Source organism: Mirounga angustirostris, unplaced genomic scaffold, assembly GCF_029215605.1.
Source record: "Mirounga angustirostris isolate CCGP_5_RB_7025 unplaced genomic scaffold, mMirAng1.0.hap1 SCAF_5, whole genome shotgun sequence".
Lineage (NCBI taxonomy): Eukaryota > Metazoa > Chordata > Mammalia > Carnivora > Phocidae > Mirounga > Mirounga angustirostris.
In genome coordinates, this window is record NW_026991713.1 from 20,825,681 (window position 1) to 20,846,034 (window position 20,354).

Genomic DNA, 20,354 nt, shown 5'->3' on the forward strand with positions numbered 1-20,354 from the left:
CTTTGAGATGCTCTTTCTTTTTCTCATTTACTTGTATTCTGTGTCTGTGTTCTAAGACCGACAATGTGCATTATCTCACTGATTTTCTTCTCTCTATCCTAAGAGTATTTATTATCCACATTACACAAGTTAGTGAATGGTTTTTTTTAGTGATTCATTATATATTGTTTTAGACTCTTTTATTTTATTCGCAGTGACCCAACTCTGCTCAGATGGAAAAGTACCTGTCCTCCTTGAATGATTCATTTGGTGGGAACAACAAAACCATGTGCCAAAAAAAAAAAAAAGCCCAAAACAAAAACAAAACAACAACAACAACAAAAATATCATGTGCCAGAATGTTCTCTAACCCACAAAATCCCTCTATCAAAAAGAAAAATTTTATCATTTTATTATTGTTCATTGAAAATTAATCAGTGTTTCTTTTTCCTTTTTTTTAGCCTCACCTCAAATTCTGTGTAGCATGTCGGCTTGAGATTTTAAAATAAAATGGGATACAAGGAGGGGTGGGGAGGTGATAAAGAAAAAAATAGAGGCGGGGGTTATATTTACAGTTTAATTGTGATCTCAGTCTCTCACTCTCTCTCTTTTTCTATCTACGTCTTTTTCTGGAAGGACAGTATTGCAGGTCAAGTTCCCCAGGGAAATCGACCCTGAGGTGGAGATTTGATTGCATCATGTTTACTGGGCGGTGCTCTCGGGTCAGCACGGGCAAGGGAAGGAAGCACAATTGGGCAGAAGTAGTAGTTGGACTGTGATGATGTCACAACTGACATCCCAGCTGATCCCACAGGGAGCTCTAGAGCCTGGACGGTCCTTCAGAAAGGTCCCAAATTAAGGAAAGAGGGATGAGCCCTTCTGCGCATGTGTCAGTCAGCCACTGACTGCAGGCTGCCCCCATAGCTGAAGTGGATCTACGCAAACAAAGGCAGTTGGGAAATTGGGGAACTTCAAAACTCAAGTGGGAGTCAGATGGTGAACCTGCCAGCACTCTGGGCAGCTGGTAGAGTGAGTGCTCCAGTCCCAAAAGGCAGGGGTGAATCTGGGTGGCATTTACCACAGCATCCACGGAGATTTTTTGGAATTTTCTTAATTATGAAATACTTCAGATATACAAATGGAGAATAATATAACAAACACCTGCATGCCCATAATCCGGTTTAAAAAAAAGAGAACATTACAAATTCAGCTGAATTATACCCAGTGTACTTTTACCCAATCCCATTTCCTTTTCTCCATCAAGAAGTAACCATTCTAAGCTTGACGTTTCTCTTTTTCAAGTAAGGTGACCAATTGTCTTGATTTGCCTGGAACCGGGGGCCTGCGGGTAGGGGAGTGTCCCAAAATATGCAACTTTCAGTAATAAAACAGTAAAAGTTGCAGGCAAACCAGGATGGTTGGTCACCCTATCAGACCTATTTTATACTTTTTCTACATATGTATCAATTCACAAATCATGTATTATATTCCATGTTTAAACTTTATGTAAATGGGATCATGTTGCCTTATCACTCTACAACTTGTTTTTTAAACGCTAAATATAATATTTGTGAGATTGAGTCATGTGAATAATTATAGCTCAAGTTCATTCATTTTCACAGCTCCAGAAGATTCCGCTGCTTGGATACACCACAATTTATTTCTCCACTCTGCTGTTGATGGGACATTTTCGTTGCTTCTGGCTGTTCACTTCAAACCATGTTGCAAGTGGCATTATTGTATGTATCTCCATGCGCATGTCTGAGTTTTTCCACGTAGGGGTAGAACTGCTAGCCTGTCTTGCAAGCATACCTTCACCTTACTAGTTAACCAGAAAATTGCTCTCCGAAGTGATTGTACCAATCTTCCTCCCCACTAGCCAAGTTTGAGGGGTGCTAATGCTGCCAGGCTTTACCAAAGTTTGCTATTATCCTATTTTGAAAATATTGAAATCAAAGAGATCTAAGATTCTTGTTTTCTTTTTAAAAAATCTGCATTGTTCCCTACTGATTTTTAGGTATGTTAAAATGTAAATATTCACCAGATTTTTATTCTGTAGGACAATGATTTTGTTCTCACTTTGTACTTGAGGACATACTCCAGGTCCAATCAAGTTTTGAATACCCAGAAACCATCACAATGCTTGTCACATAGTAATCACTCAGTGCATACTTGTTGACTTAATGAATGATCAAATTCATTGAGTGTTCTATTTCTTGATCATGTTATATTTCTTAAATATCTATGGAGAACCTTAGTAGTCATTAATTCACTCAACAGATGTTTGTCAACTACCTACCATGTTCCAAGTGTGGGAATATAGCAGTGAACAAAAAAGACAAAAAACCTTGCCCTTGTGAAACCATACTCTAGTGTCATGTACTTAACCCCAAGCTGCAGTAGATGAAGAGACAGCGATCAGTTAGGCACAAAGTGACCAGAGAAGGCTGCACGAAGGAGATGAAGCTTAAGCTAGCCTCGGAGGATGGTGCACTGAAGATCTCAGGGGAAAACGCCAGGCACTGAGGTGGAAGGGAATGGAATGTGGTGTAACATGAAAAGAGGTGAGCAGAGGGATTCAAAGTGGGAACCAACAAAGGCCCCGGAAGGCAATTTTTAAGTTCATATTTCTGGAGTAAAAAACACTGACTCAAACAAAGTTTTGGAGCAAAGAAGCAACATGGCAAAAGATCTGTTCAGGGCAGATAGGTCTGGTTGTTTAGTGTGAAAAGTCTGAAACCTGGGGATTGAATAAGGCTGCTGCAAAAAGCCAGACACCTGGGAGACTTCTAGACTCTCCACCCCGCCCCACCCCCCACATACACACCTGCGTCCAGGGAGGAGCCAAGTTCCTTCAATCCTGTCTCTTTAGTAGCTTCTGGAGTCACAATGCTGGTGGATGGTTTCCCTAAAAGGCAAACCCAATCATGTCACTGCTGTTTCGCATCCATCAACTGCCTCCATACCCCTTACAATAAAATCCAAGCTCTAAAACATGGTCCACAAGGTTCCGCATGACCTAGCTTTGTGCACCTGTTCCCATGCCCTCAGAGCTCTGCGTTACAAACTCTGAATGATGTTTCACATTTCCATAATTGGGCATCCTGCCACTCTTTGTACTCAAAACATGTTTCCCCGAGGATCTGGAAACTTGTTCTTCCTCCAAGTTCCAGCTGCTGCATTAGTTTCTTAGAGAAGCCTTCTGTAGACACTCATTCCCAATGAACACCTTCATACACATCACATTGTGTTTGCAGTTATAAGTTTGTCTTCTCTGCTAAAGAGGGAGCTTTTTGACAGCACAATCGGGGCCAAACCATGGACACAGCTTACGTCCATTAGATGCAAGCTCCACGAAGAGTCCACCCATATCTCTTTTGTTCACCATTATCCAAGGATGAATGCATATAGACAATTAATCAATCTTTGTTGGATTCATGGAAGATAGAAAGTACTTAATAAACATTGAATGGATGAATTGCAAGTGTTATGTCATGGGAGGGGAATTGGACTAAATTTTCCAAACACCTAGGGATTGATACTTTTTTACGTATTGCCTGTTGATTAAAAATGGTAAAGCTAGCCATCTGTAGAAACTTAGTTTATATGATAAGATGTCCCCTTGGTGACATGCCTTATGTTGTGTGGCTCACAATCAGGCATTTAGGTGGTGCATCTGTGTTGTTGAAGATGGCGATGATAAACTTATTATTAAATAGCAAGTATCTTCAGTTTGTGATTAAAGAAATGGAAATGTCAAGGGGCTTAATGACTAACTCAAACTCACCCCACAAAAATGCACAATCTCCCTCTCCCAAGAGGCATTTTCCTTTTCAGTCCACACTTTATTTATTCACAGTCTGCCAATATCATTGCAAATGAGCTCAAGCCATTTAACTTCAAAGCCAGCCAGAGCCTATGACCTTGAGATTTAAAACCATAAAGGAGTACAAAGTGAACAACCATTTTTATGTACTTTCTGGACGACCACAGATCTCTTTTCAGACCAAATGTCATTACATGGAGGGCACTCCTGCAACTTCAGAAGGGAGATACTAGAATTGCCCAACAAAGGACTCCGGTTGGCATACTGAAAAACCCCAGCACAAGGCCCAGCTCACAGCAGGTCCTCACTTGAATGAACGACTGCTCATTCCTAATTTCTCTTATAAGTAGCAAAGATGGCAACCATACAAAAATTAGGAAAAAAGCAACTCTACTATATCTGTAATCTTTACTCTTGAAGATTGTTTCACTTTGTACCTTGTTCTTGTTTGAAAAGAGTCCAACCATTTCCTTCCTGTTTCTGACATTTTTATAGCTGTAAATAAATAAATTATCTTAACTCTTTCTTTTCCTTCAGTAACTTCCCTTTTGCTTCCAAACAAAGACCAAGTTCTTGAGCCAGGCCTCAACGCTTTACAGTGGGCATCCTCTTCCCCCACTGTTCCTCTGAAAGCACCTTGCATTGCAGCCCAAGGGAACTCTCTGCTATTTCCATACATGTTCTAGAATTTCCCGCCTGTGCCTTTGCTCACACAGATGCTCCAACTGGAATGCCCTTTCATGCTGGCTGCAGGAGAGGGTAGCAGGATTCAGAGCTTCAGCTATGGTTCAAGACAGGCTCCACCACCTACTGTTGTATGACTTTGAGTGAGTTACTTGTGCTGGTGGTCCGCCTGTTTGGTCTTAGACACACCCTTTTCCCTTCCTCTGCTTCCCTCTGAGCCCTACAGGCTGTGTTTCCCGGACCCCAGGGTCAGCCAAATGGAGGCACCAGTGGACCACCAGTGGACAGGGAAAGGAAGAAGCTGGAGTGTTTCTTGTCTCGAGTAGTAGCAGCATCTCCTCCTTGGCTCCAGCTACCGCCAGACAGGCCTGCTGTGATTTCCACTTTCTGGGGGTAAAGAGAGGGAAGGAATCCCAAGGATCTCACTTGAGCCCTGCATTCAGCTATGCCTGAAGCAGTAGGATGTAACCTGCAATTCTCATTTATGTGAGCCAATGGATTCTCTTTTAAAACTTAAGCCATTTTGGGGCACCTGGGTGGCTCAGTCGTTAAGCGTCTGCCTTCGGCTCAGGTCATGATCCCAGGGTCCTGGGATCAAGTCCCACATCGGGCTCCCTGCTCGGCGGGAAGCCTGCTTCTCCCTCTCCCATTCCCCCTGCTTGTGTTCCTGCTCTCACTATGTCTCTTTCTGTCAAATAAATAAATAAAATCTTTAAAAAACAAAACAAAACAAAACTTAAGCCATTATGACTTGGGGTTTTTATTTTTCACCATAAGGAGCAAATAGTATTTCTTAATTTAATCCCTAAGTAAGAATAACTTCTCACTTATCAAGTGCATGAGAGAAGAACTATTCTTAAATCACTAGGATGCAGGGTAGAAAATACTACTTGGTGTAGGAAAGATGTGACTTCAGAAGTGGGAGAGTGACTTCCATCATGACCTGTGCGGGGTGGGGAGGGGGGATGGAGCCAAGGCATTCAGGTTGAAATGGGAAGCCAAGGAAGGGTTTTGAACAGTGGTATGTCATGATTTAAGCTGAGCTGTAGGCAGATTACTATGGGCACAGTGTGGCCTGTAGAACCACTGCATTGCACAACTCCAGGGGGTGCCATTCACCTAGAATGGTGTTCCCTGGAGTTGTACCATGTGCAGCCTTGAGCCATGGAGAGAAGCTGAAAATATAGCCAAAGAATTTCTGTCCTCTGGGAGAGAGGTGCAGGAACTTGGGCAGTAATAGAAGGCAGGGGATGGATTTTAGACACACTCTAAAATACTGGAAAGTTTCAATGTGGGGAAAGGAAGAGGTGTCAACAGAAAGATGGGAGTTGGGAGGAAGAGTAGATTTGGTGGAGACAGAAAGTTCCTTTTCAGACAAGAGATTTTAAGGCAGTAATGGGAGGAGGCTGGTGGCTGCTGACAATGGAACTGGGCCTCGGGGAAATAGGGCTGGGAATACAGATCTGGAAATCATTCACACGGAGATGGTACTGGAAAGCACAGTTTGGAAGAAGTTGCCAAGAGAGAACATATGTGTTAGGAGAGGGCCAAGGAATGTTCCTTAGGGAGCAGCTACATGAAAAGGGCAAAGAGGGAACATGAGTCAGAAAACTGGACTGATGAGGGAGGAATCAGAGAATTGTGAGAAAACTCAGAATCATGTCAGGAGAACCAAGGACGAGTTTCAGAAGGGAGGGGCTGGCCATTCCCACACCCCCTTTTCCCTCTACAGTAATTGCTGAAGTGTTTGTCAAGGGGCACGTGGGTGGCTCAGTCGGTGAAGCGTCCAACTCTTGATTTGGGCTTAGATCATGATCGCAGGGTTGTAAGATTGAGCCCCACGTCCGGCTACTTGCTGGGCTTGGAGCCTGCTTGAGATTCTTCCTTTCCCTCTCCCTCTGCCCCTCCTCCCTTCTCTTCCTCTCTCCCTCTCTAAAAAATAAAATAAAATAAAATTGAAGGGTTTGTCAAGATGAGGCTTCCATCAGCCTGGGTCTCTGAGCAACTACGGTGAACAGAGCCCCAGATGACCTGGATGGACATCTAGCTTGAGTGAGAAGTAACCTTTGTTGCTAAAAGCCAAGAAGAGTGTTTTATTGTTTCATCAGCAAAGCCCAGCTCATCCTGACCAACACATGGTTGCCACTTGGGGATGAGGGAATGGGTAGAAAAAGCATAATCAGAGATCATAGTATGTTTGCAAGATTAGGGGGGAAACTGGCAAAAGAAACTGAATATGTAAGAAAGGGTAGAGTTGGTTGGTCTTGGCTCTGGGGGAGGGTCAAGGGCTGTGTTATTCCTGTGCACACCAGCATACCACAGTGCAGGTTTCCTGGTTATGCGGCCAACACACCAGGTCTTCCCAGGATGCCACTGGGTCCTGTGGAGCTATAGGCCAGTGGGGAAGATGCAGCAAAAGCTCAGAAGGTATTGTTCTGTGATATACAGCAAGAGCAGGTTTCCTCTCTCATCTGCTAGGGCAAGGCACTGAGATGTCCAAACCCAGGAAGCATCTCAGAACTGCACTCCCCGGACATGAGACAGGCAGCTGGAGGGTGACCAACCTTCTCCATGCAGCCGCGTGGAGAGCTCATCTCGGTTCTGTGGAGCACTTAAGACTGAGGTGGAGCTTAGTGGAGGGGGTAGGAAGAATCAAGCACAGGAAATACTCTATAGTATTTCCTATAAATACTATAGAAGAGAAGCAGCCTTGTGTTAAAGAAGTGTGTTTCTTGATTTTAAGTAATGGCTTACCCAGAAAAAGCTCAGGTCCCTTTCTGTTTCCAATCCCTTGTTTAGACTTGATTCTTACTGCTCTATTTTCTGAGTAACAATTGATGGTGAATGACCCTTGTTCTTGAGGCTCAGGTACATCCCATCAAGGTATTTTATCCCATGGGTAAAATAAATCACAAGGAAAGAATTGGGTGAACTATAGTAAAAAAAAAAAAAAATTAAAATAAAAAAAATCACACTTTTTTTTAAGCCACTTGAATGAAGATTGTCATCTCCTGAAAAGCAGTGGCCAGTCTTGTCACTGTGTCCCCAGCATATAGCTTAATGTCTGGCACAGAGTCAGCACTCAGAAAAACCGTTTGCTCACTGAACAAATGAACGAATGAGTGTTTTGCTGCATTGTGGTTGCGTAGATTGCTTTAGAAAAAAAATCACAGTTACAGGTAATACAAGGAATCTGCTGGGCTGGACCCATGCATCTGGGACCATTGAACTATAATTCATAGACCCGAGGGACAACTACCTCTGCCATTTTGACTTCACTCTGCTGCTCAGAGCTTGGCTTTAATTGTGCAGATAACGGGCTCAACCAACAACAAACTCCCAGGCCTGAGTTTCCCCATCCGTTCAGTGTGAGGACTGAAGTAGTTAGCAGCAGGACCCTTGTTAATCTCTGTTACACTCTGACTGTTCTCTCACATCCCTGAAAATATGCATTTTTAAACAAAAGCCTGTCTAGTAAGTTGGGAAGTTTCTAACATTTTTCTTCTGTGAAACTGTAGCAATCTGTTGTTAATGTAAAGAGAGAAATCCATAACTTCAAGGCCCCTTATTATTGCCCTCTTCCCCTCTCCTCTCCCAAAATGAGCAGGTCATGTCTGCAGACTTCTTCAAACTCTACCCTGACATTTTCTCTGGAAGACACTCCTTTCACAGTAGGTGGGTCCACAACATTAAGCCAGAGGTTCCCTTTACACACACTGATGCTTATTTCCCTCAGTAAAAGGGTATTTCCTTCCTTCCTTCCCTCCTTCCCTCCTTCCACAAGCATTTAGGCATTAAATACAGGCACTAAATGCAGGAGATGCAACTATGAACAAGTGAGACATGGAGTTCCCATCCTAGGTTTGGTCAGAGATTTAGATAAGTAAGCAGATCGGTGTTTGGTGCAATGTAATGACAGGAAAAATGTGAGTTGGGAAGAAAGTACGCTGGAGGCATCCAACTCAGGCTTGGAGGGTCTGGGTTTCTGAGTGAGTGATGCTTACGCTGTGATATGAAGGTTAACTGTGAGCCAGGTGAGGGGCTGGGTTGAGGGAAGGAGTGGATAGTCAAAGGAATAGCATCTCCCCTCTCTGAAGACACCAAACTCTGCTCCCTTCTTAACTTGCTCTGATCTCAAAGGCTGTAATTTTCAGGAGTTATTGACTTTTTTTAACCTCTAAGGAGACTTGGGACTTCATGGACTTCAAAAACATTTTTGCTGATGCCTACGGTAAATGGAAGCTACTGCATTTTGCTGTTTAAAGGCACTTGCCTTCCAAGGATGTAGAGAAATAAGAGCTCTGGTGCGTCGTTGGTGGGGATGCAAACTGGTGCAGCCACTGGGGAAAACAGTATGGAGGGGCCTCAAAAAATTAAAAATAGAACTATCCTGGGGTGCCTGGGTGGCTCAGTCGTTAAGCGTCTGCCTTCGGCTCAGGTCATGATCCCAGGGTCCTGGGATTGAGCCCCACATCGGGCTCCCTGCTCCACGGGAAGCCTGCTTCTCCCTCTCGCACTCCCCCTACTTGTGTTCCCTCTCTCGCTGTGTCTCTCTCTGTCAAACAAATAAAATCTTTTTTTAAAAAAAATAGAACTATCCTGTGATCCCCTAATCACACTACTGAGTATTTACCCAAACGAATTCAAAGGGATACATGCACCCCTACGTTTACTGCAGCATTATTTACAGTAGCCAAATTATGGAGGTAGTCCAAGTGTCCACTGATGGATGAATGGATAAAGAAGATGTGATACACACACACACTGGAATACTACTCAGCCATAAAAAAGAATGAAATCTTGTCATTTGCAATGATGTGGGTAGATCTAGAGAGTATAATACTAAGTGAAGTAAGTCATTTGGAGAAAGACAATACCACATGATTTCACTCATTTGTGGAATGTAAAAACAAACAAAGGGAAAAAAAGAGACAAACCAAAAATCAGACTTTTAACTATAAGGAATAAACAGATGGTTACCAGAGGGGAGGTGAGTTGGGGGGGGTTACGTGAAGGGGACTAAGAGTACACTTACCTCGATGAGCACTGAGTAATGTATAGAATTGTTGAATCACCATATTGCACACCTGAAGCAAATATAACACTTTGTTAACTACACTGGAATTAAAGAAAGAAAGAAAGAAAGAAAGAAAGAAAGAAAGAAAGAAAGAAAGAAAGAAAGAAAGAAAGAAAGAAAGAAAGAAAGAAAGAAAGAAAGAAAGAAAGAAAGGCACTTGCCTTCATTTTACCTCAGTGCTTGGGATTAAAATTTAGTATGTCACGTTCCCCTCCTCTTCCAATGAACACCACAGGTTGGCCTGTTCTCCCACAGCTACTTATTGGGTTCCAAAGCACCCAGCACAGGGCAATGAATTATTGGAGAGATCTACATGATGCAACTTTGTATCACATTTGCAGGGCTGCGTAAGAGAGATCTATTTATTCATTTTGGAAGAAGCATACGAAACCTGTTCATTCAGAGGACAATCACTTATTTTCAAGTTTGGTTTTTTTTTTTTAATGGAGGTTCTAGGGCCATCTACAACTTGGTATTTTTACCAATATCTATCCCCACTGCACTGTCAGGAATTTGATTTTAATTGCTAATTTTAGTATTTTGTAGTACATTTAACTTATTTTTCTTTTATTCATTCACCCAGCAAACATTTGCAGAGCACCTCTACTTCATCACATCGTTGTACATCCAATGCTTTGAACATAGTTAATAGCTTTATAAATATTAAACTAAAGACATAAAAATACACTAATCTCTAAATCTATTCAAGCTTAGAATACTTAAAGAGTAATCCCAAAACAAGTAAATCAAGAAAACTTTTCTCAGAAGAAAAAAAAAAAAGCAGGATGTTATATTTCGGTGGATTTTTAAAAAGATGCCACCTAAGTCCTACTTTCTTTATCATATTAACATAAAGAACAAATCAAATTTGTAGAGAAGTGTAAATAGGTAAAAATAAATTTATCCTTTAAGTTCGGCCAATCAATCTTAGTAGGTATTTTTATATTTACTTTCAGTTTTCTTGAGCCTTAGTTTTCCTCATCTATGAAAAGAGAGTTCACTCGTGAATTTATTAACAAACATATACTGAATGCCTACTATGTGCCAGGCACTGGTTTAGGCTTTGGGAACACAGTGGTAAACAAAACAGACACAATTCCTGTCTGTATGGTGCTAATAATATTCTCATGAAGATAATAATACTAATATGGGATTGCTCGGAAGATTAGCTATTAACGTAATTAAGCATTCTGTGAGTTGCAAAGTGCTTTGTAAACCCAAGGCTCCTGAATCTGAGAACTGCTGTATTCTTCGTTCTATCTCCACAACTCGGTAGGTTTCAATAAGTGGTGATCTGAGTAGATACAAGGGCATCAACACTATCACATTTGACCACTAGAGGTCCTCCACAGTCATACCCAACATTAACCCATTCTATTTATTATATTCATTCATTCCAGTATAATTTACCAAAAGTAATTTAAGAAAGTTGGTCATATTAAATAAAATGTATTACATGAAACCCTAAGGGACTCTCCACAAGAGATTAATTATATTAACCTAGATATCACATCCCATGCAATAAGAATTATGCTATCCCTGGCTGAACACCAAAAATTAAGAAAATACTCTATATTAATGTTTTATCACAGCAGTCTCGCAAAACAAACCACTTCACCACCATACATACTTCTTTTAAGGTAAATCAATGTAGGGATGCCTGGGTGGCTCAGTCAGTTAAGCATCTGCCTTTGGCTTAGGTCATGATCCCAGGGTCCCGGGATGGAATTCCGAATCCGGCTCCCTGCTTGCTCGGCAAGGAGCCTGCTTCTCCCTCTGCTGCTCCCTCTGCTTGTGCTCTCTCTCTCTCTGACAAATAAATAAATAGAATCTTAAAAAAAAAAAAAAGGTTAAATCAATGTCTACATCATTTTTAATGGCTATATTATATTCTATTTTATAGTTATACCAATATTACTATGTGCCAAAGTTAACTTATCACTAAATTTTTGCATGTATTATTTCTTCAAGATCAAGTCTTGTGTTTTCCTATAAGAACAAAACAGTACATTCATAGGAAAACAGCTTAAATTTAATAAAATATTTGTCTTTGTGTTTTCATATTTACTGGCAATTGTTTAATGTTTTCCTAATATTCCCCCAAATTTCATAAACTCATGAATTTAAGGTCAAAACTTTATACACAAATTTTCCCCACAAATATTGAGGAAAATATAATAAGAATTTGGCCTAGGTGGTGTTTTCCTGTTTTCTTTTTTAAAACATCACAGGAAATACATATTGAATACATACGGAACTGCTTTTTATAATTGCTCTGATCATGAATATACAAAAACATGAGTATTTCAAGACTCTTCTCACTGAGTGTGAAATCAAGACAGAATTGCAGGAACTGGAAATTCCTACTGTCAGGAGACTTCCATGAACACAAGACTGGTGTAGGCTATAGAACTGTGCTTTAATAACTGATAAATTATTTCCATTATCTTGGTGATTATTAAATATGAGCCTTACTGAGACAAACTTCTAACAGATACAGCAACTTAGGGAACAAATACTGCTATTTAATGGCAGAATCTTACAATCTCCTGGGAGCAGTGATGTGAATTCCACAAGTATGAAAAGGGCAGTTTAAGTAGCAAAATCAAAACTATTCTCAAATTATGAGTTCTTAATATATGCAATTTCTCACATGAACTGAGTGATCAGAATGCATTCACAACACACAAAAAAAGCACACTGAGAATTTGATGCATATGTTTAATACTTGAGAAAATAGAAGTTAAAATTTGATACATACACTGCTGCACAAGAAAAGAATATATACAAATTTGGATTCCAATCGAGTCAGTATGTGGACCTGGATGTACAAATGTAACAAAACAACCTGTTATTGAAGGCTTTTAAAGAAGTAACAGATTTTTAAATCAGGTAGAGATTCATAGATTGCAGAAGGAACAGTAATTGTTTCTCAAAAAATTTCCCTTATCCATTAAAAAGTGTAAACTCCGTGTGGCGAGGAAAGTTAGAGGTCACCTAATTCATCAAGATATTTTGAAGACGTAAGACATAAATGCCCGCTGTAAGCCCAAACAATCTAAAAATAACCAGCATTTCATTTTCCTCTGAAGATCAGTTTGATATACCAGTCATGTTCACAAATTTTAGCAAAGAAAAATAAAAACTCATTCCATTCTTTTCTGAAAATACATGTTATTTTTTTCCACCAGGTGCTTTAGTAATTTAAGCTTAATTCATTTTGTTAAATATGAAACATGCAAAATCTTTTAAAACCTTGCACTCTTAGAAGAAATGAAAATGTCTTTCCAGCTTCAACAATGTATTTTAAAAACTGTGAAAATGATTAGAAACACTAGCTCTTTAAGAGCATTTCAAAATATATTTGAAGAAAGTATCTTTCGGCTGTTGTTTATTTTTGAAAATCTTTATCTTGAAAGGGTAAGCTTCAAGCGTATCTTGAAAGGGATCATTCAACATCAATACAATTGGAGAAATTCCCTACTGATGAAGAATAGGGTCATTTACAAATTAACTTCCAATTTTCCAAAACATTCTTGGAATTTGTGCCAGATGCCTATGGGATACTTTTATTCCTGATTACTCTATATAAAAGTTACTGTTTAATATTGTAAAATCTACTTTATTTCCATAGGTTGGTTAGAATATCATTGTTTTTTAAGTTCTAGAAGTTACCAATACCAAAGTACTGTTTGATTTTATGTGGGAATAAACTCCTTCTTGAAAGTTAAATTCTTCTCTTTGAAAGATGCATTAAATATTTCTGATCACTAAAAATGCAAAGCTTCTAGCACTTCTTGAACACTGATTTCACTTTCCAAAAATGTAAATATTCTCTCAATGCCCAGAGCAACAGAACTAAACCAAATATTTAGAGACTGTCTCTTTTAAGAAGTATCCATTATTCCAAAAACTAGCCTGCATATATCTCTGATTTTAACTGTATTCCTCAGACAAAAGATCACTTCGTTTTATACAAAGTTTTCTTGCTTTATAATCCAAAGAATGTTAGTAGTCAGCTTAAGATGCTTATCTTATAATTGCACATTTGTGTAAACCATTATTTTTCTTTAGAAAACACATTGTAGCTTAAAATAGGGAAACACAAACCTCAATATTGAATATAATAACCTATGATAACTGATAATACTATAAAGTTATTAAACACACCCTTAAAACTTCTGAAAGTACATTAATAATTTTTTAAATAGCCACAATCCCTTAAAAAACAAATTATTTACAAATATCTTAGAGCAAAGGAACCTATGCAGTCATTACATGATGTGGATATGTTCCTTGGAGAATCTGCCTAAAGAGCAGAAAATGCTGCATATATCCTGTCCACTTGCCATTGAAAAACTGAAAGCAGCATGACTTTATTAAAGAAAATTAATGTAATTGGAAGGACCTAATTAAAACTGGCATTGTGCTATCTAAAGAAAAATAACAATCACGTGATAGAATTTTTATATAGCACCAACATAAGATTCTTTAATAACACCTTAATTTTAAGATTGTTAACACATAATTCTGATGTTAAAACATTATTTTAAATGTAAAAATTCATATCTGCACTCAGAGGAAACTATATTAAAAATATTTGTAATATGCAAAAAGTTACTAAATCAGTTTCCCCTTTCACATTGCACAACATCCATCTAAAATATAAGGTGTAGATTCTTATAAATAATATATAAAAAGTCTTGGGTTTTTTTTTTTTACTAAATTTCAGTTTATATTTCAGTATCTTGTGTTTTTTTTTTACCAAAAATATAATAAAATATTACCAATGTTAATATAAGCCAGTCAAAAAAATCAGTTCCTTCTGATTTGGAAAGCTTAAAAATTTTAAGTAACAGGATTCTACCAACCATAGAGCAATGTCAAGCTAATCAGCAGCAGCCACTGGTACTTAGTATTGTTCAATCAGATAATGCTGATCAAAAAATTAAATTAGGTGCCTTTTGTAAGACAAGTGCCAAACCGTTGCTATTTTACCAAAATGCAATAACTAATATTAACAGCACCACGGTTGCTATTAGCCAGTATATAACCTCCATATTTAATACATATTCAAAAATACAGCAATTATAGTTGTAACTCTAGTAGTGTTATTTAACTCACTTCCCTTAGAGGGCAGACATTAACAAAGATGCTATGTATTGAAAATCCTATCAATGTCTATTATTAATAAGAACCTTATGGCAAGTTTACAACTGTCTACCTCAAAAGGATACCTTCTAGAAAATTCAGAAATGTGAATTCTGATACACCCTTTACCCCCATCCCCAACCTCCAACCCCCACCTTACTGTGCCTAATGTCTGAGCTATTCGGACAAACACAAACAGGAGAAACTTTCAAGATGCAATGCTAACACATTCACTCTCTTCCTTTCCCGTTTTCTTAAAATGACACATTTGTATTTATTTCCTAGGTTTCTTACTTCCAGTCATAACAAAATAATGGTCATCATCTTCCTTTTTCTTTGTGGTAGGTTTTTTATCTCCACTAACTGCTTCCTTACCAGATGAGGGTGGTTTCCTGGTTGAAGCCGGGGCTTTGCCACTTTTTGGAGGCCCTTTAGCTGAATACTGGCTCTTAGTGGCAGTCTGTGCTGACTTTGGTACAGGTGGTGTCTTGACAGAAGACTGGGGAAGACTCACGAGGGACAGTGGGGTACGGCCAGGGGACTTCGAGGAGCTGGGTCCCATCTTCTGGGATGGACTTTTATTCTGGGGCTGCTTTTTGGCAACTGAACCCATATTCTTATCTTTTGATTCCTGTGCAACTTTTGTGGGTACAACTGAGGATACAGAGAGTGGCTGGTTTACATTTAAGGCTGACTTAAGTTTCTGTGCTGGCACTGCCCTGGCTTGGGGGGCTCCATCCGAGGGCTGAGATCGTGTTCCTAGACTTGCGGGTATAGTTTTGGAACTGGATTTTGTCATTTTTGCAGGGGAATGGAGAGAGGGGGAAGGTTTAGGCCTTACGTGTGTATTTGCCTTAGGCGGCTTTGGACGCTTTGATGATGAATTTGAATGTGCCGCGGAGTGAGACTCTGCAGTATCCCTGGAAGGTACAGGAATGTGTTTCAAATGCTTTGGTTCAGTTTTTCCAGAAGACTTATTTGGCAAAAGTGCAGACTCAGGCACATCTCTGGGCTTCTGGGACGTAACAAGCTTGGCCTGGGGAGTACTGGGTGATGAGATACGTTTTCTCCCTGACTGAGATTCACAAGGTGCGGTTCTTGATGAGGCGGGTGAAGAAGTGCTTTTACCTACTGCATTGTTTGAAGGAGCCTGTGGTTTCTTTGCGATGCCTTTTGAAGATTTGAGCTTAAGATGAGAAGACGCTGCCGGAGAATCTGGCAATTTGGAACGGACCAACACAGAGCCCAGATTCCCTCCTTTCAGGGAAGATGCAGGCAGCAACGCACCCGGTGGACGTACCTGCTTTTCTTTGCTCCTTGGAATACCAACTGGCGTGCCAGGTTTTGATTTTTGTTTCTGAAACTTGCTAACAGCTGACAAAGGATTCATTTCAGGAGGCTGAGGTGTTCTGGCGGACGAGTCAGGTACACTTTCATTGGAAACTCCTTTTTGAAAGGCTAGAATTTTTTGTTCTAATGTAGCAAACTGTAATATTCGACAGGGATCATATTTAAGCAAAAATCCTTGAAGAGTATCCCAGCCTCCACCAACACGGACCATGACATGTTTTCCATGGAGCATCTTTTCCCCCAAAAGAAAGTAAAAACAAAAACAAAAACAAAAAAACGTAAGGTTCACAGTTACAATTCATTAGCAGGCATAATTTGTGATGTATATGACCTATGAAATTCAGAGCATTTGCCAGCAGCTTCACTATAAATTGATAGCCTATTTCTTATATTATTAAAATAATCAATTTAATTCATACTGAATCATGCAACTAAATACAGGTCCTCTAATTTGTAAGAAAAGCTTTTGCACATAACTTGCATCCTAAAAATCCAAATTACAAATATACAAAATTGCAAGGGCAATACTGTTCAATAAAGAGGAAGAAAAGAGAGAGGAAAGAGGGAGGGAGATGAAGAGAAGGAGAAATGAGTACTTACAGAAACTATGCCTCATAATAAAGAAAAAAAATTATGGAAGGAAGATAAAAACAACGAAAATTTATACTTTACAATAAATTACTTTCATATATATTTTAGCAATTTAACCTTTCATAAACCTTGATATAATTTATGATTAATTCTTCTTTGCAGGCAAGAAAATTATGGCTCTGCGAGGTTGAGGAAATTGTCTCAAATCACACAGCTCTGGCCTGGCCTCAAACATACCAGGCTGCCCAACCCAAATGGTGCTTTTGTGCAGACAAGATGCATCCTTGGGTCGGCCAGCACAGTCCCAGCTGATTTTCAGGCCCCTATTCATTCAGCAGGCAACTCTGCACCATTGTAGGAGACTGCCCTGCAAATTTTAACTCTAAATCCCATGCTCTGTGCACCATCATTGTATCAGACTGCCTTAAAAAAAAAGAAAGCTAATTAAAAAATAGAAAGTCTTGGAAATGTTTCTGTGTGAGTTGGGCGGGGTATGGGGAGGTAATGATAATATATGAAATTTAAAAATATGGATGGTGAAATATTTTTAAATACTTGTATATTATATTCCTAAATTGGGAATAAAAGAGCTCTTGTATCAGAAGTGGACAGAATACTGAACAGGTGAAACTTCAATCTCTTTACCAATAAACAGGACAGTTAATCAACTGCGGATCGCAGATGGGACAAAGGAAGGAAATGAATATGCACATCAGGATACTGGTAAACACACTGATGCTGTGTCAATGAAAAAAGATTTTATACTTAAGACCCAATCTATACATTATTATAAACTGCAATGTTTCTACCTCCTTTTCTTATTACTGATATTTAATCTTATTACATGTATTGTTTTAGTTTTTTCTTATGATGGGAAATTCCTTTTTAGAAAATTTGAAAAGTGGAATAAATTAGCTGAGGTATACAAAGATTTTTTTTCCCAACAATTATATTAAATGTCTGAATAGTCTTAGCTATCCTTGGTAGTTTATTGTGTTAAAGGTGTCTACCCAAACTCATTATATACTCATGAAAGCAAGTATTCCATATTTTTCCTGTACAGTAAAATTATTTCATTAATAACACTCCCTATTCCAATTTTTTAAAAAGTAAAAGGAGGGCGCCTGGGTGGCTCAGATGGTTGAGCGTCTGCCTTCGGCTCAGGTCATGATCCCAGCGTCCTGGGATCGAGTCCTGCATTGGGCTCCCTGCTCCTTGGGAGCCTGCTTCTCCCTCTGCCTCTCTCTCTCTCTCTCTGTCTCTCATGAATAAATAAATAAAATCTTAACAAACAAACAAAAAAAAAGTAAAAGGAAAGCAAAAGGAATTTGGTAAAACAATAAATCCAATTTCAAAATAAGACCTGTATGTAAATAGGATGTAAATGATGGACTTACTCTTATAAAGAGTATTTTATCCCCAAGTCGGTACCGTCCTTCAGATAAGTACTCAATAGAGAATCGATGGGAACAACTACAAGGAGGGTCCTCAGCAATATGTTTAACCTAAGATTAAAAATAAACAAAATTTAGTGCTTGTGACAAAAAATATTTAACATTAAAATGCAAGGTTATTTGATAGATGGGAAAATCAAATTCAAAGATAAAAATTTAAAGACACTTGAACCATTTATTATCTCTCCTTTACTTGTTGACAAATATTGAGATTAGGATTTTTTTTTAAGTAATCTCTAGACCAAACATGGGGCTTGAACTCATGACCCTGAGGATCAAGAGTCATATGCTCTACTGAGCCAGCTAGCTCCCTGAAAGATACTGAGGTTAGACATTAATCTAATAAAAGCTGACAGTGACAATCTTTTTTTTTTTTTTCCCTTTTTAAAGTAGGCTCCACACCCAATGTAGGCTCAAACTCAGAAACCTGAGATCAAGAGTTGCATGCTCTCCTGACTGAGCCTGCCAGGAGCCCCAGTGATGAAGTCTTGGGTCTCCCTCTCTCCCTCCCTACCCCACCTCTCTCCCTCTCTCTCCCTCTCTCTGCCTAAGTGCAATCAGGGTCCTAATGCACTCACTGACCGGGGGAGGTCTGTGAATGTGTACAACAGTGCAGTCAATTCAAAACACATTCATTAAGTCACAGGAAACACCTGAGTTCATTGTTAAGCTTGAATTGTTTTATGCCCTGGATTAATATATCTGTGTCAAGTCAAAGATAGGCCAGTCAGATAAAGCTTAAGTAGGAATTCGCACTTGTCCCTTAACACTATGCTAAATTAACATTTGGAGGGGGATATCAAGATTGTTCCAAAGTTACTGTTAAAATAACCAGAGGCGTATTTATATCTATTCACCCAAGATTGGGTGAAATTACAAAGAATTCAATTCAAGAGGCATTTTTCTAAAAGTGCTCACTTTGTTTCAATAGTCTGCTAAGGAGATGAGAATTGAGGAGAAATCCCTACTTCTGTCCCTCAAGGAGCTTACAGAATTTTTAACTGCAGTAAACATCTAAAAAATTATAAAAATGAATATAAGAAATTCAGGAATTCTATATTTAAATATGGAAATTATAATAAACTGATCAAAAAATAAAAATATTTGTTGAGATGTTTGATTGAAAAAAAAGTTGCATATCAGTCACCATGGAAAATATTTTGTTTTCCTAAAATCACATTTTTGAAAAAGCAAGGCCATGAAATATTTTTCTCAATTATTTGTCACACAGTGTATATCTACACAAACTCATTTAATTGAACTTGGGTATGATGTTAAACCAAAGTCTCTTCAGATATGCCCGATTTAGCTAAGCACTAAGAGAAGTGCATGATTGTCTTCATTATCTACCCAAAATGAACAGCTAAAGGTGGATTCACCAGGCATGATCAGAAGGGTCCGGAATTTATCTCTCTACATCATTCATTTAACAAAATAATATGATCATAAATAGAGCTGATTTTCAGAGGCCATTCAATTAAGTTTCTCTTGTTCATAGCCTGGTATATGTGTATGTGTACACACACATTCATGCACACACATGCACCTGCATAAAATAGCTAAATATAAACTGAACGTGGGTAAAAAATTTACAATTATTGAAACCATTTACACATTAGTTAACCAAAGTACTCTGAAAGGAGGTATTTTTTTCGGTCACTACTTTCTATCCCTAAAAGTTTCAAAAGCATACAGAATTATAGCTAAAGACAGCACTCTAAATAATGAATCAGATGATAATTGTTCCTTACTTTAAACACGACTAAAATCTCTGTAGGTCATGTATGTATAGGTGGACACTGAATGTATTCATGTAGCATATGCATATTTAAAGAAATGTGTTCTTTTTTAGTGTTCACAACAAGAATGTAAATATGAAAAGTCATTTGCTTTGTTTAAATATCCAAATACCACTTACATTCAGCAGTAAAAATTAGCATTAACCCACAATCTATAAACAAAGGAGTAGGCCTAAAAGAAATAAGAGCTATGGATAAAAAGTGTTCTCTTATGGTTTTATCTATTGCATAATTAACATTAAAACACTAAAGGGAATAGCTAAAGAAATAAAAATCATCTAAAAAGGCACTAACCTATTGATTATTTTCATTCTTTTTCTTATAGTTTGTCTATATATACATACTTTTCACAAAGTATTTTTCTTATTGCTACATAGTCTTCATAATGATCACATATAATGATTATTCTGTTAAGATAATGAATCCTAATTCCCTAGCCATTG

The 20,354-nt window shown here is 38.6% G+C and overlaps 1 protein-coding gene and 1 long non-coding RNA gene across 4 annotated transcripts in view; both read right to left on the minus strand.

The window, feature by feature from the left end:
- Positions 1-11,443, minus strand: part of LOC123843380 (uncharacterized) — a 58,476-nt gene extending 47,033 nt beyond the window's left edge. The window contains exons 1-4 of the long non-coding RNA XR_010411377.1: positions 11,197-11,443; positions 9,739-9,909; positions 9,525-9,576; positions 2,807-2,887 (exon numbers count right to left, since the gene is read on the minus strand). This is a non-coding gene — a long non-coding RNA (uncharacterized LOC123843380). The remainder of the gene's footprint in view (positions 1-2,806; positions 2,888-9,524; positions 9,577-9,738; positions 9,910-11,196) is intronic.
- A 1,016-nt stretch (positions 11,444-12,459) lies between these two features.
- The window catches only part of GAS2L3 (growth arrest specific 2 like 3), a 39,475-nt gene continuing 31,580 nt past the window's right edge, over positions 12,460-20,354 (minus strand). For all 3 annotated transcript variants that reach the window (XM_045872761.3, XM_064590743.1, XM_045872760.3), the window contains exons 8-9: positions 18,056-18,163; positions 12,460-16,299 (exon numbers count right to left, since the gene is read on the minus strand). In XM_045872761.3, coding sequence (XP_045728717.1) covers positions 14,992-16,299; positions 18,056-18,163 — 1,416 coding nt within the window. In that variant the 3' untranslated portion in view covers positions 12,460-14,991. The remainder of the gene's footprint in view (positions 16,300-18,055; positions 18,164-20,354) is intronic.